The sequence below is a fragment of the Xenopus tropicalis genome, chromosome 5 (assembly GCF_000004195.4).
Source record: "Xenopus tropicalis strain Nigerian chromosome 5, UCB_Xtro_10.0, whole genome shotgun sequence".
Lineage (NCBI taxonomy): Eukaryota > Metazoa > Chordata > Amphibia > Anura > Pipidae > Xenopus > Xenopus tropicalis.
This window is the reverse complement of record NC_030681.2, coordinates 55,363,982-55,388,227: the sequence shown is the minus strand read 5'-3', so window position 1 is coordinate 55,388,227 and position 24,246 is coordinate 55,363,982. Positions and strand designations below refer to the sequence as shown.

At 34.6% G+C, this 24,246-nt stretch overlaps 1 protein-coding gene across 2 annotated transcripts; it reads right to left on the bottom strand.

Annotated features, from left to right (window-relative positions):
• Positions 1 to 1,717: 1,717 nt before the first annotated feature.
• Positions 1,718 to 24,246, bottom strand: LOC105947355 (chitin synthase chs-2-like). Of its 2 annotated transcripts, none has more exons than XM_031902944.1 (19): positions 24,171 to 24,246; positions 20,011 to 20,152; positions 17,326 to 17,508; positions 14,546 to 15,588; positions 13,757 to 13,846; positions 13,246 to 13,410; positions 12,952 to 13,132; positions 12,613 to 12,723; positions 11,532 to 11,673; positions 10,819 to 11,019; positions 9,715 to 9,999; positions 8,379 to 8,558; positions 7,431 to 7,818; positions 6,096 to 6,148; positions 5,898 to 5,962; positions 4,971 to 5,081; positions 3,861 to 4,078; positions 3,079 to 3,139; positions 1,718 to 2,491 (listed from the first exon to the last, which is right to left on the bottom strand). In XM_031902944.1, exons 1-19 carry the CDS (start codon positions 24,209 to 24,211, stop codon positions 2,399 to 2,401), a joined length of 3,753 nt encoding a protein of 1,250 aa, XP_031758804.1. In that variant the 5' UTR covers positions 24,212 to 24,246; the 3' UTR covers positions 1,718 to 2,398. The 2 variants fall into 2 exon arrangements, with proteins under 2 accessions (XP_031758804.1, XP_031758805.1); XM_031902945.1 differs by lacking the exon at positions 24,171 to 24,246 and adding an exon at positions 22,262 to 22,351.

Genomic DNA, 24,246 nt, shown 5'->3' with positions numbered 1-24,246 from the left:
GTTACACATAACATAAGATGATGTTGGTGTGGAACAGGAAACAGCAAAGGAATAAGAAGGTTCATTCAGAGCACACATTTTTGCAGCTCAGAAAATCATGAAGTCACGGTAAACTAACCTTGAGAATGACTAAGCAGAATCTTAACAGATGTACATATATAACTTTATAAATATGTTTTTATTATTAACCAGGAAGATACAGTTAAGGAAATGCTAGAGAACTCAAAAAAATGCCTAGAAATCCCATTTGCCCAGTTAAAAAAGAATTTCATTTTTTATTTCCTTGCCATAAAGACAGTGTCTGAAGCTGAAGCTGCCAATCATTTCCCCCTATTTTGACACCACAACATTGGAAAAAAAACCCCTAATATCAGAATGCTTATTTAGCACAGTGTCAATATGATTAATAAATATTTTAAATATTTTGGTGGTAAGACAAGCAATGGGTCTGTTGCATATTAATCAACCACATGTCCTGTCTGATGATATGGTACCCCTCTGTAAAACAATATAGGACTGCAATAGTGATACAAATTAATGACACAATATAGTATCACTGCACAGTGTGAGTAGAGCCACCTCTTGTCACCATCACGCATTACATCCATTGCACTTAGCAACACTGGTATAAGAGCAATATGTTAATAGCTATCATAACTTAGATTCTCAGCAATTTTTAGGATAATAGATTGGATAATATTTTAGGAAAATAGCTAGAATAAAAGCAAACAATATTTGTGAATTAAGATTTAATATAAACTATCAACTTGGTTTTCTCAAGATATACTGTATGACTTTAAATGCATAAAAACTGAAAAAGTATTTTTATTACTATAAGACATATATCATTTACATATTTTATATACACAAAAATACAACTGATTTGGAAAGTACCAATCTAAATTAAGTGTAATCTGCAATTCTCTGAAACCTATGGTCTGTGGTTCTAGTAACTAAATGCTGCAATAGGGGTAGATTAAGTTCTGCAAAGGTTTTAGGCAGGACCCCACCACTTCCTCAGTTCATACCAGTGCCGTCCCTCTGTCCAACCCCCAACACTGGACCCTCTGAAAACCACAGATTTGCCCTTGTGGTATCCTCTGCTGAGCACAAACCTTAAACTCCTTACTTTATAGATCAAATGTTTTTAAGTCCCTGGGTGTGCTCTTTGTACTCCAATACCTTCTGTAGCTCCATTTCCTTGTCTAGTTTGCTTACTACCATATCACTTTGTTCATATTGTGACTGGGATTTCTGTTTGAACTCTGGCCTTGCAGATATTGCTGTTTTATTTCTGCTCCTGACCTTTGCCTATGTATAACTATTCTCTTCTTTATACATCACTGTTATTGTATTTTCCGGTCTAAAATTTCAGCCTCTTCCAGTTTTTTTATGTTTGACACTCAATTGTGGGCATTTGGGATATAGTCTTCAGTCAAGTAACCAAGGGACAGATCCAATGCAAAAGCTGGGTGTTATACAGAGAATGACAAACCAGGCCAGGGTTCTTTGATTACCACCTCAGTATTAGCTGCCTCACATGACACCCTTCCCAGCTGTCTTTACAGCCTAGTATCTTGTGAGCTGCCACTATTGCCTTCCTTACATCGTAAGTTGCTGTCATGTTATGTTTTATTGATGATTTGTTTGTTTGTAGGCTGTAGATTATATAGCTTCAAATAAGTAAAAATAATGAAGCAAAGACACATTAACAGTTGAATGTTACAAATTTATTAAACTCTACTACTATTACTCTATTACTCTAAATAAATAACCCAGTGTATGGCAAAATAGTTAATAACAAGAGAATACACAGCAGAACACCATTAAATTGACCGATTTCTCATAAAGTAATTCACTCCAAAGTTTAAATACAAATAATTGAATACTATTGCACAACTTTCCATTTTTTCCTTAATGTTTATTTTTTTCCTGACTAAACTAAACAAAACAGATCAGTAAACAAAAAGCTACCAAGATAGTTTAATAGTGCACTCAGTTTAATTGTACACTCCCCATATTATATCTATACCTGAGCAAGTCATATTTTAGTAAACCCATTTTTATTTTAAATAATACATATTTTTGATACAAAATACACTGTGTATGTTAAGGAAAACATTAGCTATATATGATGTTTTGAAATATATTGTTTATATTAGAAGAAGACAATTTTTTTGTGGGAGCGGTTAGAGTTCCCCTCATAAAAACTGGTTCTTAACCCATTGTTGTAAGGCCACCGTAAAAACAAAAGAACATTGTCCTAAAATATCAGAAATCTATTTTCCTAAATAACCCTTTTCCCTTTCAAACACATAAAGTTTATATGAGGTACATATATCATGTTTTCCTTTAATCCAAAAATTCAGCTCTACAGCTATGATACGCTATATATACGCTATACGAATTCTTTTATTGCACCAGGGTTTTCATAAACGTTTAAGTCTGTTTCCATGGTTTTAATTTCATCTTGTCCTGCAGGGTCTTGTATCTATAAAGGGAAAATGAGTTGGTTATAGTGAACATCTAGTGATACAATTAAAGGTTCACCACATAACCAGAAAGTCAATTAATAAGATAATTATTGATATAGAATATAGGTACAAAAATTAGAATTGTAATTGCTGTATCCATGGCGGTGCACTTGTGCAATTGCTTGTAAATGAAGCAATGAACATTTGCAATAGATGATGCTGGTGCACCAACAGGGGTGCAGAGAATACTATTCAATGGAAAGGGTTTTTGTTGATTTTTGTTGTCCACCCACTAGTGTAGTCTTACATGGGCAACATAACAACATGTGTGCCATTCCCCTAAGTGTGTTCAGAATAACAAATTCAGTGAAAGGGTATCGGTCTGTTTGTCACAGATTGGGACAGTTATCTAGGAGGATCAATATAAGCATACTGTTATGATTGTACATCTTATATAAAGTCCCTTTATGTCAAGTATCAAGAAACTTTTATTGTCAATACAGCTATTCCCATTATAGCTTATTGAAATTGATAGATAGATAGATAGATAGATGATAGATAGATAGATAGATAGATAGATAGATAAATAGATAGATTTACTTACCTTGTGTTTTACATGCTTTTCTGTTTCTGTGTAGGCAATGAAGTGAATCAGGGTGTAGATCCTGCAAAATGAAAAATAATAATTGAAATAAGCCAATAAACTGTTTGCAAAAACACATATATAGTTATTAGCTGGCATAATATTTATCTAGAGCTCATTTAGGAACGAGTCGGCAACTATAAATTGCACAGTTGCTCACATTTAAATGCTATTCGTAAAGGTACTGTACTTTTATCTAGAGAGGCTCCTCTATACATGCACCTTTTCTGAATTAAGTACAGGCTGCACGGATACAAGGGATCCATGGAATTAATTTCTGCATTAAGGAGGTGTTAGCATGCAATAAATTGCATGTTATGTTTTTTCTTTGAATAAAAAACAATATGTAATACTAAACCACTAAATCATTTTCAATTATTTTAGTTATGAAAAGTTTACATGAGAATTTGTTACTCATTTGCTATCACCTTCTTAGTTTGCCAGACTACAGAAGCAACATATCAGAAATCATCTCTCCTCCTACAATAACGTATAATGTTATTCTCCTTATTGGCAGGTCTCTTGATCATAGACAATATGCCATGCATTGTGGGAATTTGAGTCTTGATTACAGGAGAGCTAATTACTGATACAATATTGCAATGGTAGTAGTCAGGAAAAAGAGTCTGAGGAATTCTAAGTGATAGAGAGAAACTGCTTTTAGTAGCAATTACTTTTACAAATCTCAAAATTATCAAACATTTTATTACCGAATCACAGCAAAAACTTGTATACCTATTTACCTGTGGTATATAAGTCCCAGAAACTGTAGTATAAGCAACATGGCAAATGACAGCAAAAACATTAATCCAACTGGTTCCACCATGAAGAATTCAGTGGTTGAAACAGTCCCATTGTAATAAACTTTTGGGTAATGAATGCTGACAGTGGATCCAATGAGCTGAAGGAAGAATGTTGCAACAATCCACAGCAAATTAATCATGAAGAAAACAAATGTAACCTGGGAAAAAAAACAATAAAAAAGGAAATGTAGTCAGATACACAAGATCTGTTTGGACATGTCATACAGTAAGGGGCAGATTTATTAAAGTGTAAGATTAGAGCTCACCATTAAATTCACCCACTTTCTATTCATTCCTATGTATTTATCAGTTGGTGAAACTTCTTAAAATACATTTCTAAAAATCACACAGAAAAGAATAGAAAGTGGGTGAGTTTTTCTGCCCCTAAGTTTGGTTCTCCGCTAGGCTGATTTTATTGCTGTGTTTACTTTCTGAGGATTATCTTCTTATTGCCAAAGCAGTTGAGAGTGTACTTCATAAATAGTGCAATATGCATTATAAATCCTTATTAGCCTCCAGTAGATGCAGAATCAAATCTAAGGGTAAGGCCCCACAAGGCATATAAGCACAGGCTGACAATCCGCCCGTACACTTGAAAAATCTTCTAATTGGAAGCACTGAATCTGCTTGGGGGCAGGCACACTCTGCCGATATTCGCCAACAAGAGAAAAGTTTTGCGTTTGGTGGTGGATTTTAGCTGAGTGTGCCTGCACCCAGTAGGATTCAGTGCTTCGAATTAGAAGATTTTTCAAGCATACGGGCGGATTGTCAGCCTGTGCTTATATGCCTGTGCTTATATGCCTGTGCTTATATGCCTGTGCTTATATGCAGCTCAATGAACTTTGTACAGGAAGCACTGTCTGAGCTGAAACACCCTGCCTCCTCTGCCTACACTGGCAAAGTAATTCTATACCTAGTCTTCATTTATATTACATCATTACCTACCACTTTACAGAGAATGTTCATCCACAAAAGTCTTTACACCAGAGAAACACATTTAAACACAAGCACATGCAAAATTAAATACATATTGCATTGCTGTAATCTTACTTTGCTTCTCAATGATTTTAGGTCTCTCTCGATTTCATCCTGTTTGTGTTTGTCTTCCTTGAGTGGCTCCAAGTAACTTTTTATAACATCTTCCCAAAACGGAATTTCCTCCTAAAAGTTAACATTACAGAATGTGCTTGCATTATTTAAATGTATTTTATGCTTTATGCTATGTCATGCTATTATTTTCTATAGTTTGCAACTTTAAAACAGAACTTGTTGATTCATGTGTAATGAGCCAGGAAGAGGCCCATTGATCAAATCGGCCCCTAAGATTTGTATGGCCCCCAGATTTCTCAGAGACTCCATAGACACAATAATTGTGATAAAATCTGGCACCCACACAAAAAGTATAATGTATGATGAGGCCATCACACTGAAAGTCAGACAGGACAGATTTTATTTATGTTTAGCCCTAGAAGTCACAACACAATGTGAAATCTATAAAAGTGTAAGTGAAGTAGAACCTGTGCATGGGAATTTCTATGTGTATAAGAAAAGCAGCTTCCATAGTTTCTTAATGTTTCTTTTAATTGTATAAATATAAAGTAAAGCACAAGTTACATTAATACATTTTGATCTAGATTTTAGATAGCTCAACATAAGTTTGGGGGCAATGAAGGGGTAAAAACTACACAAGAGTATATAAACCAGGCTTAATATTGCTGAGAAATAAAGCAGAAATTAGATCCATTATACTTATTTTCATACCATAGGGGGTTTAAAAACATTTTATAACTCTGGAGTTGTTCTAGAGCTACATGGTAGTTGTGACTACTGACACCATCATGCTGCCTCAGACTTTTGAAGTTTAGAAGGCTATCCATTTTTTATTATATATCATCATTACATCTTGTTTTGGGCTATTTGCTGGAAGTGCTGACTGTTGTGTTAACAATCACTCTCTAGTAGTTACAGTGTGCTTACCTCTGGTAGGTCCTCTTTTTGCAGCACATTGTAGCTTGATTTCTCCTGCAGTTGTGTAATCCAACCTGAATGGAAAGAAATCTAGTTGAAAACAATCATGCATTTTTGAAAAACATGAGCTTAGATGACTAGAAACACACAGAGGTAAGAAACATGATGGGCAAGGGGACTCCTGTACAAAACACTTGTAATACTTACCTTCTTCATAGACAAACTCTTCTTGCTTTGTCATCAAACTTTTATTTTCTTGACTGCAAATACAAAAATAAATTATAAATAAAGTAAATATGATCTTATTTTACAGGCACCTCAGAAAAAATGAAAGCACCTGACCAGATATTAATACATATCTACTGCTTTTTATCATTGAGGTACAACAGGACGCGTTAAAGTACTCCCAAACCGAGTAAAGGACAGAATTTTTGGTAAAAAGCGGATTGTATTTGAGTAAACAATACATAAAGCAGTAAGCCAGAATGACTGTTTATTTTCATTCATTTGTAATCATTTTTATGTAATACCAAACATAGCTAAATATCTTTTTTTATCAATGTTATTTCTTACAAAGGAAGAACATAGGTAAGATTCATAAAGCTCTGTAAAATGTTTTTAAAAAAAAGGCATGAATATCACATAAAGAATGTAACAAAATTAATGAATGTAAAGAATGTATCAGTGAATACAATGAATGTAACAAATGGCATAAATATCCTGTAAAATATATATGGAATGTTTGGTATGGCAGGAGGCAGTAGGCAGTCTGGCTGCAGTTGTGTGGAGCAGTTTATCCAGTAGCAGGAGTACAGAAAGAAAGTTGGGCTGATTGGTGTGAACACTAAAAGAGACCTGCAGTATAGCCTGTGTGTTTTTAAGTTATAAATGGCGCATGATGACATCAAAACGTAGCATTTATAATACAGGTATGTTATCCTGTTATCCAGAATCCTCGGGACCTAGTGTTTTCCGGATAAAAGATCTTTTCCTAATTTGGATCTTCATACTTTGTCTGCTAAAAATATACTTAAACATTGATTAAACCCAATAAGATTCTATGGGAGACAGCCTTTACATAATTTGGAGCTTTCTGGATAACAGGCTTCCAGATAACAGATCCCATACCTGCAAAATAATTTACAGCTTTCACCACAGATAAATGCCCAAACTGTAGATTATATAGAGGATAATGTACTTCTATTGTAAAATATAAAGAGTATTAGAAGTTTCCGAGGAGTTCAATGACTTCTAATATCCTCATATTTTACAAATAGGAGTACATTGTTTTTAGAATAGAGCACAAATAACACCACTAAGCACTGATTATAAGTGATGATATCACTAAGCAATGTTTATAAATAATTTTTAAGTTATTCATGGCTTTTGTGTATTATATGCTTAGTATATTATATCCTTATAAACCGTGCATAGTGATGTCATCAGTTGTAATTGTTTGTTAATACCATAATTTGTGTCACATGGCTCACTGAAAGCTGTGTATTACGTAAAAAAAAATTGGAGGTGTGGAACATAAGTTACCTTTGTGCAGCCATCAGTGACGAATCATCACTTTCTTTATTCTCTGTCTTTTCAGAATCTGTACTCTTCTTCTCATGGACTTGTACTTCAACAACGCAACAAAAGCAATTACATGTCTTTTGATATTTAACCTTTTTATTGTCTTCTTTCTTTTCAGTTTTTGGGGCTGCTGACTCTCTTGTACCCCAAGACACTATGTGCATGTTAACGAGAGAGTATATCGTTAACAAAAGGTAGCCGCTAGGAACACAAATAATATAGAGAAGCCCATAGATGAGCAGGGAGAATTCTTTTGGATGCAGCAAAGCTGTGATGATGTATATTAGGCCCATGGATACAAGGAATATGCCTGTGGGTGTCAGGATTGTATTGTTTTCGACTATTCCACCTGCAAATAAACCATACATTTCATTTGTTAATGCAAGCTATTAATATGAACATAAACATAGCAAGGCTATGTAATTATTGTAAAATAATAAAGTTACAAGATTCTGTAATTATATGTTTTTTCAATTTTTAACATTGTTGAATTCTTTTTGGACTGCAGATACTTACTAAGGTATATTAGGCAATAGTGGAAAATTTGTGGCACTTGTTTGTTATGTTAAAGTTCATTCTGGCCTGGGCCAGAATTCCTTACACTGTGTTTGGGATCAGCAGGCAGATCATAAAATTAGATTAATGGTTATACATGTATTAGTTACCGTATGATATTATATGAAAAACCTTTGTCTTATTGATATATGTCTTTAGAGACAGAAAAACTTATTGGCCTAAAGTTTTAATTTGATAGGTTTTGGGGTTATTTTTTGAAGAATTTTGAGGTTAATTGCCTTTTCTTTCAAGCAAACATGGACACACATTTTACAAACATAACTTTTAATTAGCCTTGCTGAACAAACCAGTCATTGTTTTAAAATGAACAAAATTCATCTTTGGTATACTTACCTATAATGCTTAGGAAAGTAGCTGTCATTAAGAATGCATATCCAACACTGAGAAATGCAGCAACTGTTATTTGTGTATTGGGCTTCGTCACAAAACAAATTAAAATATATATAGCCGGTGGCAAAACTGCTAAAAATAAACTTAAGTTTGTACCAAGTCCAAAGACAAAAGAGAATGCCCCTAAAAAGAATGAACAATGCATTATTAGTATAATTTATTAAGCAGCACATGGTCAGTTAATTGTTAGACAAAGTTATGTATTATAAAATCCCAATACTAATGTATTATATGGCAGCTAATTATAGTGCTATAGACACTTTATCAGCTCATATACCATATCAGCTCATATACCTTAGGTACATCAACTATTTCCTGAAGTGACATAACCATGTAGAAAAAACTTTCAGGGAGAGTCCCAGTGAACTTTTATTCCTGGAAATGTCCCTGTGCTTATCTTGCATAGGAGTATGATATATAAAAAGAGTCAAGAAAGGAAAGATCAGAAATGCATGGTTGTAGTGAGCTAAGGCCTAGACATATTGGGAGCATGGGGATAAATGTCTGTATTTTCAAACTGGGAGTAAGGTTTAAATCTTACAAACAGCAATGCTGTAATATTAAAGAAAAAAATCCTAAAGAATTGGGCTTGACAATCAGTCATTTCTCATAAAATTACTTGCCATTATATTTTGGTTGGATATATCTGCTTATAGGGGAAATATACTCCCCTTATTACAATAAGATCAATGAATAGGGCTTGTGCTACACATATTTTTTTCCTAATTTTGTAAAATAAGAAATATATATATTTTTTTATTTCTTGCACATACTGCTTTCGGTTTCTACAAGCAAAAACAAAACCACAGTCCACTGGGAAGCCCTCTGTATAATCATGCCCACCTTTTGCCCCAGCTGCCTTTTAGGCTCTCGGATAAGGAGTGGCTCATTATACAGAGGCTTCCAAAGTGCCTCCTGACACTGCCCTTAGAACTGAGCTCTCGATTTTTTACACAGCGATCAGTGCAGAGCGAATGTGACTTTATTATATTTATCAGACCATACATATTTCCTAATTAAAACAATTGCCAAAAAATATGTTTGGCACAAGCCCTATTTATTGCATTAATGCTAATAAAAGATGCATACTGCCCCTTTAAAATTGATAAATTAAGTATCAAATGCAATAATTGGCCTTTCAAATGTAATTAATTAACAAATAAAATATATTGTCTAGAGTTATACTGGCACAGGCTACTTTGTATGCATAGGTTGTTGTGATGTATAACATAAAGGCATTGTCAGATTGCCATATCATAGAAATAAATTAAAAAAATACCTGCAATCATCAAACAAACTGTTGCAGGACTTAATATTGATGCTCCCATAAATAATGTCTGGTACAGGATATACAGGAGTGAGAGAGATGGATTTTTCTTGGCTGTTTGCACTCCAGTATGTAGTAGGTCCAAGGTATTTGCCATGGTAGAGGGTCCCCATCTTCTTCGTTGATTGTAGAATTCCACAAACTCTTGTGGAGCATTTGTGTAAGCATCTGACGCAGCATTATATTCCACACGCCAGCCTTGCTGTAAGAGCAATGTACAGAGCCATCGATCCTCTCCTTTAAAAAAATACATGAAGGGTTTTCTGAATTGATGCTTATTAGTAGCAAGAAAGCAGTATGTCCTTAATAAATACAGTGGAGTAATTTCAAAGAAGACTTTTACATTTTAAAGTAAAAATCTGTTGTGTGTGAGTGATAGCCTAATTTGGTAACAATTTGGATTAATTTTATATATAACATATACCAAAGAGTCGGCACTCAACCCCAAATATACAAATATGGGTGCAGGGTAAATTAATATATAAACATTCAAGAGGACCAGCTCACAAACACCAGGCTTACAAGAAATTGGATAAACAATTTATATAGGTTAGCTGCTGTTTCTAAACAGGCTAAAGTGCAAGAGCGTACATCAGAACATAAGCTTTATTGTGTATGGGAGTGACAAGTCTGGCACACACACATTGTGATTTTGCAAGCTCATGCCTTAAATCACATCTTACCAAAGATTCTGAAGCCCCCATAAAATATCAAATACTAGAAACCTATAATATCAAAAACTAAAAATGATTGTTTTATTAAAAACAACTACAATTTGTGATAATTTTTAATAATTATGACTATGGATCCCTTCATGGACAGTGGGACCAGCACCTTCACAATATGTGAGGCAGAATACCATTAGTTTGCTAGAATTAATATTATCCATCAAGCCATAAAAGCTTAAGGTCCTCAGATGTTTTTCATCAATTTCACACCCTACTACACAAATGCTAAGGAACCAGGTTCAAGGCATACACACACTTGGCTCTCAAGAGGATTATGGTGATTAACATTAAGTTCCTCTATAAAAGAGGTATAGACATGAAGAAGTACCTTGGTCATATTGAACATAATGTGCAGCTTCTGCGGCTTTTGTACTGTACTTTTTTAGTACATTATCATCCATTAATGCAGATGCTCTGAATAAACTAAAGCATCCTGGACTACAAAGGACACAACCAAAGACATGTTCTGAGGACTTTTGAAGCCAGTGTCCAACAGCGTACTCAAATTTCTGGTACCAAACCATAGGTCCTAATAAGAAAGAAAGACAAAGATTAGACAACTAATGTCTCCGGTCCAATTAAAGTACTTATGTAGTTATCAAAAACCATATGAATTCTATACATAATGCTACCTTTGCTAATGGTTTTATATTTCTTTATTAGACAATTTATTTGCTATAGACCATACATTTTACTGCTATTATTAATTTTTAAGCTGTGTTCCATAGTGCTGTACAATATAAGGATGCCTACAGCAAACATACAGATTACATACAAACACTGATTGAAACAAGACATAAAGGGGCCACTGAAGCTGTGCCTAAAAATGTAATAAATTGTAATAAATTGGTGCCAAAGACAAGTTGACATGAGTATAGGTATAAAAAGAAAGTGATTATCCCTTTGCTGGCTTTGGAGCAAAAAAACATGTTCTCTGTAATATTTTTTTTTTCAAACCACTAAAAACTGCCATATGTTATTTGCATTGTCTTTATATATAGCAGAGGGATGGAGAGAGAAAGAGAGAGATTCTGGCTGTACCCATTCCAGTTGGATGTATTCTTCCACAGGCAGCTCCAACACCAGGATACCTTTTAAGACGATCCACAAGTAACAGTAAGGATGATGGTTGAAAATCAGTGTCTCCATCCAGAGCTAATACATAAGTATTATGTTTCTCTTTCTAGAATTAAAAAGTAATATACATAAAAGTCTTATGGTACATTTGTAATAAAGATACTTTGTGCAGGGACATTATTATGCTGAAACTACACAGGACCTTCCACAAATTTCCAAGCAGGAAATTGTCAGGAATGTAGTTTTAAGCCTGGAATTAGGGGCCCCTAAAAGGGGTGTCTGAATAATTTAGACTGTATAAGAATAGCATACATTTTACATTTGAGATACTAGTTTAAGGGAGCTTCTTACAATCTTGCATGTAAACTACCCAGGGGGAACATTTCTAGAGAATAAAGCACAATTGTACTCTCTGCAGAAAAGGCGATGGCTAATTACTGCCTGATTACAGCTTCTGACCTTGCCTAATGCAAAATACAAACAAAAAGAAACAGAACTCCCCCATCATATCAGGGCCAGTTTTTAATATTGAAAACCCTTACTTAGTTCATTGTTTACACCATCACTCCTGCCTCTCTCACCTGCCATATTTGCTTGCCACTAGTGATGGGTGAAATTTTTCGCCAGGCATGGATTTGCCGCAAATTTCCGCATTGGGGACAAAATTTGCAGTGGAAAAAAACAATGATGAGCTTCACGCACGTAAAAAGAATTATGAGCACGACATTTTTTTGACTCGCAACATTTTCGGCGTGATTTTTTGCCAAACCAAAACGGGACACATTCTCTCATCACTACTTGCCACTTCAGTCTGTTGTCCTATTTTTGTGTCAAACCTTTTCTACGTTATATTAATTGACAGGAAAGTAATCACTTGATAGTTGCTTTGAAAGCTAGATGGATTAAAGCTGAAGCCCATATAGATTACTGCTAGATAAAGGTTGTGAAACAACAAGTAAATGGTAGATAGTAATTTACTTTAGTTAGACAATTTAAATATATAGAGTGCATCTGGAATAATGTTAACATTGGCTTAAAATTGTACCTCGAGTTCCTTATAGACTTGCTCTTTCTCAATGGGGTTCAGGGCTTTCTCAGCTAAATTATCATATTTACGATATAGTTTCCATCCCAGTAGATAGAACATGTACATAATCTGAAAGTAGAAAAATGAACATATAACTGTTCTTTTTGACAGTGGCAAAACTCTGTTCAGAATAATCAATAGGTGTAGAACTATTTGCTAAAAATCTTTGCAAGGTAAAATCTTTTATATTGGAAAGCCTGAAATACATTTCAAAGGAACTAAAATATGTTGTTGCGTAATTTTGCAACTTTAGTGTTAAAAGTCTTTTTATAGAGTCTCAAATGACCCTTACTGTACCTGAGACCATCTCTTCTTATGCCGAATTCTTTGTTTATCCTTCAGATGTACATAAAGGAGATTCCCATGTGGAAGGATGTAGCAAAGTCTTCCACCATAAGGAGTCATCATAATCTTTTGCTGTGTGCAGCCAGAGATATTATTTCCTGAAAACACGTCTGTCCTGTTGCATGCAAAAACCCTAAAGATTCAAAAGAATATGATGCAAATTCTCACAATCCTGAGTTAAACATTATGATTCATGCAACATGAAATAATTATGTTGCCATAAAGCTGTCCTTAACCATTTCTTACCTGTGGACTTCTTCAAATGCAGAGATTAAATATTCCACATACACGTTGACATGTCTTTTCTTTTTGCCAGTTTGGGTGTCTATATCCTCAGTAAACGCATCATCAAAAAAAATATGTGCTTCCAAGTTCAGAGTATCCTTCTTATTTGATTTGTATTTGTCTAATCTGAGGTAAATAAGTGTAAACAAGAATAGAAATAGAATAAGATGAAATCTACAAGCCAAAGATAATAATTGTTTAGAAACATGTAGGGGCAACCTTTAAAAAAAAACCACTTATTTTGATAAATATGGGCCAGGCAACATAAAAGTTTGTTGGAATTTATGAATAAAGAAATTTTGTATAAAGTATATTGTACTGAGTATAAAGTTATTAGAAGTTTATGTAACAATATTTAAGAGAAAATTCACACTTAATTTAGATTAAGTCCTATAATTTGTATATATTTGGTAAAATGATTATTCAATTGATACATTTTTAACATGTATTTTTTGCATTATTCTCACATTACCTGAATAGCGACGTGAGAATTTTTAGCATTTCATCGAAGGTCTCATGCCACATTGTAGCACATAAATACACCATGACCTTGTCAGCTGAACTGTAAGACATAAAAGAGAAAGGAGAGATGCAATAAATGCCATTTAAAAGCTTTACTCTAAGCAACTTTGCACATTTTCATGCCAGAGAGGCCAGTGACCCTTCTTATTAATGTCAGTGAGAAAGTGACCGACAGCAGATAATATTTTTAATGCCTTAAAAGGTGTTGGTGGTCAAAGCACCAGACTGTAGAAATGGCAATATTTATTGTAGACTATACTAACAATGATCCAAATTTGTAACTGTTGTCCTTTTAATTCATATCTTTACTTATACAGGTATGGGATCTGTTATTGGTAAACCTGCTATCCAGAAAGTTCCAAATTACGGGAAGGCCTTATCCCATAGACTCAATTATAAGCAAATAATTCTCATTTTTAAAAATAATTGCATTTTTCTCTGTAATAATAAAACAGTGCCTTATACTTGATCCCAACTAAGGGGCACATTTGTGGCAGCCATGAAGGAGAATGATAAGACAGGTATCCTGGGAAGCCAGAAAAAAATGAGTCCTATCAATATAGCTATGTTTCCATATATAGTATGGATTATAGAATAGAAGTATAGAATAAAGACTACATTTTTTGTTGCAATGCCCTTTTACTAAATTTAACATAAATAATGCAAAATTATTAAAGTATGCGAGATCCTTAAAGTATAGGAAAAGTATATGCAATACATTGCTATTATGAGTTCTTACCTTTGATTTTCTTTACTCTCGAACTTTTCTTTACTCTCTAACTTATATCGTGTATTTAGCAGCATTGACTGATCAATATAAGCAGCTTCGTAAAGGCGCCGAACAAACAGCTGGGTTGTTCTTTCTATCCGCTGCACCTTCAATTTCCAAACATACAATGTGCACAGGACAAACCCCAAGTACCAGGCTATCCCAGATATGAATAACATAACAATATTTGGGGTGTTTAATTCCATTAATGTTTTACACATACTCTGGCCAACCTCCAAAAGTAGATTTTGGACCATACTGTTCTTGTCGCTAAGTTTGAGATTCTGACAAAAAATGGTTATGTTAAAATCCCCTGAGTTTCCAAAGTTCTCTGCAGCTACCCTATACTGATCTATAAAAACAATAAACAAGGCAATGCAAACTGCAGGTGTGGTCATAATTAAAGGCCCAGCAAAACCTCGTTTAACATAATGCATTTTGCATGCAATAACCCCAAACCAGTGGCAGGTTGCAGAAGTCACAGCCTGTATAGCTAGCAGGATCAGCAACAACTGCAGATCTTTAGGAGCAATGGACTTTAGCTGAGTCCAGTCATGCCGTGACAGAGGAACACAACTTCCTACTACAGCTGCTGTCACTGCAATTCTAACAACACTACTGCATATGTAAAGGACATTTCTTGTATCATGTTCTGGTTCTACATGATGAAATGTTGTTTTTTGAAGAAGGAGAAGTAAATTTTCAAACCAGGTTAATGACACTAAAATGGTTGCCACTATGGCAATGCTGACGTATATTTGTAAACTGTAACCTGTCTCCAAAAGGTACCCCATGCAGAACAATATATGGCCGATTATGAGTAAAACAAGAGAAATTATCGGAATTGACATTTTCCAATTTGGAGATCTAGCCCGATTAATAATTTGCACTGCCGAGGGTATTGTGTAAACACTGCTCAGTATCATGAGATTGCTGATAATGTTGAAATGAGGCATGGCCACCACAACGAGCATTGCAGATCCAAGTGCAACAAGGGCTTCAATAATGCAAACCTGTTTAAAGAAAAAATCTCTCATTATTTAGATCTGTTGGTATAATTATAAAACTGCAATAAAGCTATGATTCTGTTAATATTATTACTATGTGTTATATGGGTAAATTCTTGTTTGACAACCTGAAAGTGACAGAATGTAATAGACTGACTTCCTAACTTGCTAAAGGACCACATCGCTGCATTAATCTACATCAGTTAGGGGGAACACAAACATCTTCATCAAGCACTTTAAAGGACATGTAAGCTCTCTTTTTCTATACCATGTTTATAAGTTGGATACATCTCCCCCATCCCAACCACACCATTTGTACTGCATATATCACCTCCATTTGCCAGCACCATCACATTTTCCTAAAACAAATAGCAGCTTTCACCTGGCTGCCATTTTCCCTGTCACACATTTAATGTTCATGCAATGAAGAATGCAGGCTTACACAGGCAGAACTTACTTTAATAAAAAATGCTGCTTGTAATCCTACACTTTAATAGTTAAACTGCAGGGAAGGTTAATAGAACAAACATGTTTCTCCAGCAGAGTGCACATCACAGCACAGAGTGCACATACTGCTTGATAAAACACTTTAAAGCACATGTAAACCATGTATATAAGTTGGACACTATTTGTATTGCATATATCCCCTCCATTCATCAGCATCCTCACATTTTCCTAATACAAATAGCAGCTTTCTTCCTGTGGCCATTTTCCCTTTCACACATCTTCAGTGATATTTACTTCTGCAAACAGCATATGTGTGCTTTAAAGTTCATGCAAGGAAGAATACAGGCTTACACAGGCAGAACTTGATAAAGTTCTCCTTTGATTGTGCCCTGTAATGGTTAAACTGAGCTCATGAGAGGGAGTTAGGAGAAAAACATGTTTCTCCAGCTGCGTGCACAGCTAGAGCAGAGTTTCTATTGAAACCAGCAGTGCCATATCTTTATTGGCAGCTAGGCTGGAGGGTGTGTTTGGTAACCTGAGTTGAAGAACCGAGCATGCTCATATAGCCAAGAGCCAAAGTCAGTTCCTAAGGGAGGGGTTAAGTGGGTTAGAGGAGGAGAAGGCATCCCAAGTGATTAAGGGGATGATGCAGCCTTACTATTAAGGAGGGTTTATATGTCCTGTAATAAAGCTATTTCACAAGCAATGTGTGTGGTTGGTGCTCATCCTAACTGATGTGATTACTTACGTATCATAAGAGTGTGGCTCTATTGATTGGGGTTGATGCACTGAGCTTGCCCAGGCTGTGCAGTGAGTACCTATTCAAACATGTATGCATTGATATGCTCCTTCTCTGTAGACCTTCTGTATGATCCAATCTTTGGCACCGGGGCCAATGATCATATCAGTACGATTTGGCCCAGCACATGATTGGGCAAATCAATAGAGAACCACTTATTTGGCGACACAGTAAGTGTATAACCAGCTTTTTTGTTTATAAGCCACAGACGTAAACACAAACAACTGTGTTGTAAATATGATTGTCTTTAATGAAGTCCTGTAAGCAAGCTTAAATAGTGCCAGTAACTTTTCCAGCAGCAGAGTAAACAATTTTTCAAGCAAATGTTAACACATTGTATTGTGACAACAGTATATTTTAAGTGTGTTTATGCTGGCAGTTGGCTCTTTGATCCTTGTCATGTGTTGCTACGTGAACATTGGGGTTGTAATAAATAGTAAAAAAAACAAATTGTTGAAACTAAATTATGCAAAGATTTGCAGTTTTTATATACTTACCGTAAACACATCACATTTATGGGGACTGGGGGAATGTGTGAAGATCAACTTCCACATGCTCTTTATAAACGTGAGAATGCTTGGTATCACCAGCATAATACCAATAATAAGGGTGCCAAATGGTTTGTTTGAAAGATTCAGTGAGTCTTCATTTGTCATGGCCACCACAAACAAGAGAGATACCTAGATAAAAATGAATTAAAAAATATAAAATAGTTCCACAGAACAGCTGGTATTATTTCTACTATTAGAGAGGTACTAATCACAAGCTAGATCTTTCTCAAGTGTCATAAGAAAGGGCTAAGCCTGAAACATGTACTGAACTTTCACTGCTTCAATTACATTTGCAGTTTGGACTGTGATTGTGCTGACTGAATCATTGTTCATATTTCTACAATAAAATAGATAAAGGAGGTAATCATATACGTGTAAATCTAGCTAACTCTCTCTGGAGCCTTATAATCAGTCCCGGATGTCTGTTTTTTCAGACAGCCCAGTTCCCACTCCTTGAACAACCCTGTTTGTATGCATATATTTCTGATCATTAACTGGGGAGTGCTGGGGACTTAAAGAACTATAAAAATTATTGTGTATCCCATTGCTCCAGAACAAATTCAGATACAGCCTAAAGTTCCGCCACTATAGGCCCAGGCCTTCCCACAAATTTAGTCTTGCTAATGATTTGTTTTTGCAGGAAAAGTGGGGAGATTAGAAAACAAACCATCGCTTATAAATACATTATTTCTTAATTATTTTTTAACTTCATAGACTTTAAGACAATAATTAGTAATTCAGATAAGTAATGCTAAACATACTTAAAGCTGCCAATACACACACAGGTCAGTATAAATGGCTGACTCAGCTCATTTAGAACAAAACGGACCATGAGTGGGGCCTTTCCAATGTAGTACCAGATATTGCAATATGGACAGATATTTACCAGGCAGGTTAAAAAATTATTCTCCCGCCCACCCCATTTAGTTGCAGCATAGTGGTGCAATTTGGGGTATCCTTGTCTCTTTTTTAAAATCTAAGGAAGGGAAAATAAAATGTAAGAGTAGAGGAGTGGCAAAGGAGCAGAAATGAAAAGAAAGCTGGTACGTGATGTACAGTTTATTACAGTTTATAACAAAAGGAAATTTTGCTTTATACCTGCCATAAACCATCTTTAGAAATTTTATGTGCACAAAAACTATTTTAGTTATTGCCAAGTGCTTTTAAAAATACTTCCACCTGATTCGTGATGTAAATGGAAAGTGGAGCTAAATGTAACATTTTTATATAATTGTAAGAAACTGTTTTGGTTATTGTACACATGATGCAACAGTCATCTTTGCCCTCCATGTAATGTTAAAATGTAACAAAATTCTAAATCAGGAGTTGGAGTCAGATTTTGATTGACAGTTCAAATACACTTGTTTGTGCTTCTTTTGCCTAAATGTATTAGAGCTACATGTCTTAATAACGCATTCCAGAACAAAACTTTATGAAGTTTAAAAACTTTAAAAACTTTAGCTAACATATTATTATTATTATTTATATAGCACCATCAATTTACGCAGCACTTTACAGAATAGAGGGGTACAAAAGACAGAACAGTTAACATGTACTGTACATATAAATAATACACAAAAATGGTTTGCAGTTACATTGGATGAGGATTGGAGACACTAGGAGGAGGGCCCTGCTCACAAGAGCTTATATTCTAAAAGCATATAAAAAACATATAAAAAGACTTCTGAAATGTACCTTGAGTAAAACTTTTGTCATCACATTTCAGATGTGCAATTATGTGGAAGGATTAACCAATGACAAACATAGAAAAATAGGATTTCCTTGTGTCCAGAGGTCATTTCTGCTTGATTTCTTTCTGTTATGCTCCAACTACTTAGAATGGCAGCACTTTTCCTGCTTCTGAACACTTATATCTTGTAGTGCATGAAGTTTGTTTGTACTGTAGTTTACACAGTGTAAAATTTGTAGTTGAATAAAACTTTGAATGTTACTAGTTATGCCTTTGTACGCTTTTGCTTTGGAATGGAATATTATGTTTCCCTATGTACAGTATTTGTACACAAATACTGAACATTAGTCACAGATGTTTTTACAGCTGTCTGTGTGCCCACAGTAGACAAATTATATTGCATGCTGCATTGGGGAAGGGGTGGTGTGAATAAAGAGTCATATTTTAGCTGATGTTCTTAGATCTTATGGTGACAAATGTCAGTTAACAAATATATCAAAGAAGTAAATAAATTTTATGGTGTTGGCAGTCACTTTTATGACAGCCAGATCCTTAGAATTAAACATCACTGGCAGGTAGGTGGTTAAATATTCCCTGTGAAGTATAGTGTAATACTTTGCTGATAATAATATTGCATGTATTGGATCTATTATTTGGAATGATTTAGACCTAGGGGTTTCTAGGTAAGGGGTCTCTCTGTCATATAGAGTGCCATAACTCAAGGCTATTTAAAACATTTAAAATAAAAAAAAAAGATTGTTTTGCCACCTACATTCAATTATTCAGCTTTGTTACAGTCAAGTACAAGCTACTGTTTTATTGTTACACAGGAGGAGAAAATCATTGAAAAAGATCACCAAGAGCCATGTAAGGTAAGTAAATCACTAATCAATATCTTCAAGGAATTATCATTTATAGGAAAACAAAATAATGGAACATACTTTACTAAAAAATCCCGATGCGAGAACGAGAAGTCCAGCCAAGGCCCAGACGACCATGCTGAAGATAAGAACACATCGCCCAGTCTTCTCTTCTTCCTCGCACACTGGTGTTACAAGGAAAGGATCCCAACTTTTCTTTAACCTGTTTAAACATTCAGAATGTGATGACTTTTATAATGTCTGACATTATGACTGGATTTTAGTTTTTATATTTTCTTTCGCAGAATAAATCCATTTTGATGGATGATTATTATTAACCCAGTTTATAATTGTAAATCTTGTAAGGTCAAGTTGGGCTTGCAGGGCTGGACTGGGTTAAAATATTAAGACAGAAAATATCATAGGGAAAACCCAATTTTACAGCCACCTAGGGCAACACAAGCTACAGTTACACAATTTATACTTTATTTTTATAAATGTTTGGTAAACTACATTGGAATAAAAAAACTGTAGTAACCTTTAGTGAAGAGCAGAACCGCAGTAAAATTTTTCACATGAAGAAAAAAAAATGCCTGCGAAAAATGCACATTCACTTTAATGCATTTTGCGTGAAAAAAAACACAGCAAACAAAAGCCATGTATTTTGTAGGGAAAAAAAACTGTGAACAAAACCCTCATTTACTTTAATACATTTTGCTAATTTTTCGCTGTTTATTAATTTTTCTGCTAATCCACAAATCTTTCAGCAAAGTGAAATAGGACAGACTTGCTCATCACTGGTAGCATTGCTACTATACCCTTGTTGTACTCAGCAAAAATAAACAGTTATTACCAGAGTCCATCAAGTTCAACCCTTCCAAGTAAACCCAGCACACACACAAACTATACTTACCAATCTATACACTCACATACATAACTATATATACCAACATCAGTACTAACTGTAGATATTAGTATCACAATAGCCTTGGATACTATGCTACTAAGCCCCTCTTAAAGGCATTAACAGGAACAGAACAGTATTTCTGATCATACTTTGTAACTGCGCTCCCACCTAATTAATGTTGTTAAAACTTCACTTATCAGTAACAAAATCTTTATTCAATGATTTATTCTTTAACAAAGCTCTGCTACCTTGACCCCACAATCAAATCAATGTCCACCACTACCTGGGGTTATTGGGCAGGTTGTGGTGATTTTTTATAACTGGCTGACTGCAGTCTTGTCATTAGTACAGTGTAACACCCGAATTGCGTAATAGAAGCTGCTCTGTCTGTATCTTATGCAAGTATCAATTTTGCACCATTGAGACCATTTCACTGGAACATTTCTAAGAGATGTTATATTGTTGATTATCATTGGTAATGTATTTCACACCATTCACCTTAAACCAAACTGCATTCTAACTTCCCCCGTGCAGCTTACAGAAATAAAATAATAATAAACATATAATACCAACAACATAGCAACATAAAATTTGCTTATAATACAAGTTAAATACCCACAGGATGTATTCAGAAGCTGATTTGAAAATGTGTAATATATGTAATTTGTCATCTTCAGGTGAGCAATTCCTTAAATATTTAAAGTGTAATAACCTATTTATATAAAAGGTAATGCCAGCTAAAGTTTGCACCTTTTCTATTAAAATTGTATATATTGTATTGTATTCATTTACAAGGCACATACACATTCATCTAAGGAAAATATTTACATAAATAAGCGCTAGAAATGTATACACATGCCTGAAATATCTCATCTTCAAGATGCCAAGAAATGAGCCTGCTGATTTTGAGAGTTGTATTATTAACCTTGTTGTAAAGATCTGTGATGGATTACAGTCACTTGTTCTATTCTCACAAGAGGCTTAGCAGGGGAGTGTGTCAGTCTCAGTAGTCTCAGTTAATGTTTCAGCACTTACTCTGCCTGAGATTCAAGTAAATTCTACCTTCTAGCTGTTTGGGTTTACTGAGCCCAAAAAAATTGCTCTCCTTTTTTACATCATGCCTCTTTCTAGATTTCTAAATCACTTACTGCAAACTTTGTAGATTATAAAATCATCACAATTCACATAATGTAACCATGTATGTTCTATACTACATGTTTAAGCATAAACATTCATTTAAACATTAAAGCAAAAGCAATGCACCAAATATCCTCTATGGTTATCTTGTTAGTTTCCCTTCCTATTGCAGAAAAAACACAAAATAATATTGTTACACAAACTTAACAAAATTGTAAAATACATTCTCTTGATTGGCTGGAATAAAAAAACTGCATCTACTTTAAAGATTTTAAAACTATTCCATACCTATATCTTTTATTCTGGGATGTTTCAGAGTTTCCATTCATTTTTGCATGTGCAGAATATGCAGTTCATCTGAGAAATGATTTTTCCTCTGCTTCTTTTATTCCAGTAATGTCACTGCTACTGTACGCGCCTCATTTATAGATTATGAAATAAAGGGACCGCCCCTTTCTGGTCAATGTATTTAGACAGCGAGGCCATAAATAAAGGGACCACCCCTTTCTTTATGATCTTGCTGCCTAAATACATTGACCAGTGAAATAAATATATTTGACTTGTATTGTATTTTGTAGGGAAAAAAACTGTGGAAAAAAAACCCTCATTTACTTTAATACATTTTGCAAATTTTTCGCTGTTTCAATTCATTTTTCTGCTAATCCACAAATCTTTCAGCAAAGTGAAATAGGACAGACTTGCTCATCACTGGTAGCCTTGCTACTATACCCTTGTTGTACTCAGCAAAAATAAACACAGTTATTACCTAGGTTATTTAAAGTACATAGTTACATAGGGTTGAAAAAAGACCAGAGTCCATCAAGTTCAACCCTTCCAAGAAAACCCAGCACACACACAAACTATACTTACCAATCTATACCAACACATTCATAACTATATATACAAACATTAATACTAACTGTAGATATTAGTATCACAATAGCCTTGGATATTCTGCTTGTTCAAGAACTCATCCAGGCCCCTCTTAAAGGCATTAACAGAATCAGAACAGAACAGTATTTCTGATCATACTTTGTAACTGCGCTCCCACCTAATAAATGTTGTTAAAACTTCACTTATCAGTAACAAAATCTTTATTCAAAGATTTATTCTTTAACAGAGCTCTGCTACCTTGACCCCACAATCAAATCAATGTCCACCACTACCTGGTGTTATTGGGCAGGTTGTGGTGATTTTTTTTACTGGCTGACTGCAGTCTTGTCATTAGTACAGTGTAACACCCGAATTGCGTAATAGAAGCTGCTCTGTCTGTAGCTTGTGAAAATATAAATTTTGCACCATTGAGACCTTCTCACTGGAACATTTCTAAGAGATGTTATATTGTTGATTATCATTGGTAATGTATTTCACACCATTCACCTTAAACCAAACTGCATTCTAACTTCCCCAGCTTACAGAAATAAAATAATAGTAAACATATAATACCAACAACAGAGCAACATAAAATTTGCTTATAACACAAGTTAAAAACCCACACGATGTGAACAGAATCTGATTTGAAAATGTTTAGATTTTAACATCTTTCTTCCCTTTTTTATTTTGTCCTTTAAAAAGTGTAATATACGTAATTTGTCATCTTCAGGTGAGCAATTCCTTAAATATTTAAAGTGTAATAACCTATTTATATAAAAGGTAATGCCACCTAAAGTTTGCACATGCCTGAAATATCTCATCTTCAAGAAGCCAAGAAATGAGCCTGCTGATTTTGAAAGTTGTATTATTAACCTTGTTTTAAAGATCTGTGCAGGGGAGTGTGTCTGTCTCAATATTCTCTGTTAGGGTTTTTAGCACTTACTCTGCCTGAGATTCAGGTAAATTCTACCTACTAGCTGTATGGGCCTTGGGTTTACTAAGCCCGAAAAAAATTGCTCTTCTTTTTTTTTACATCATGCCTATTTCTATATTTCTAAACCACTTACTGCAAACTTTGTAGATTATAAAATCATCACAATTCACACAATGTGACCATGTATGTTCTATACCACATGTTTAAGCATTAACATTCATTCAAACATTAAAGCTAGAGAAATAAACCAGATATCCTCTATGGTTATCTTGTTAGTTTCCCTTCCTATTGCAGAAAAAACACAAAATAATATAGTTATACAAACTTAACAAAATTGTAAAATACATTCTCTTGATTGGCTGGAATAAAAAAAACTGCACCATTCCATACCTATGTCTTTTATTCTGGGATGTTTCAGAATTTCCATTCATTTTTGCATGTGCAGAATATGCAGTCCATATGAGAA

Coding starts and splice junctions, on each gene's coding strand:
- LOC105947355 (XM_031902944.1), bottom strand. CDS start 24,211: ATGAATGGAAATTCTGAAACATCCCAGAATAAAAGACATAG. Junction 8,559..9,714: donor AGTTTGTTTGATGATTGCAG/GTATTTTTTTAA, acceptor CATTCTTTTTAG/GGGCATTCTCTTTTGTCTTT. Junction 5,963..6,095: donor AGAGTTTGTCTATGAAGAAG/GTAAGTATTACA, acceptor CTTTCCATTCAG/GTTGGATTACACAACTGCAG.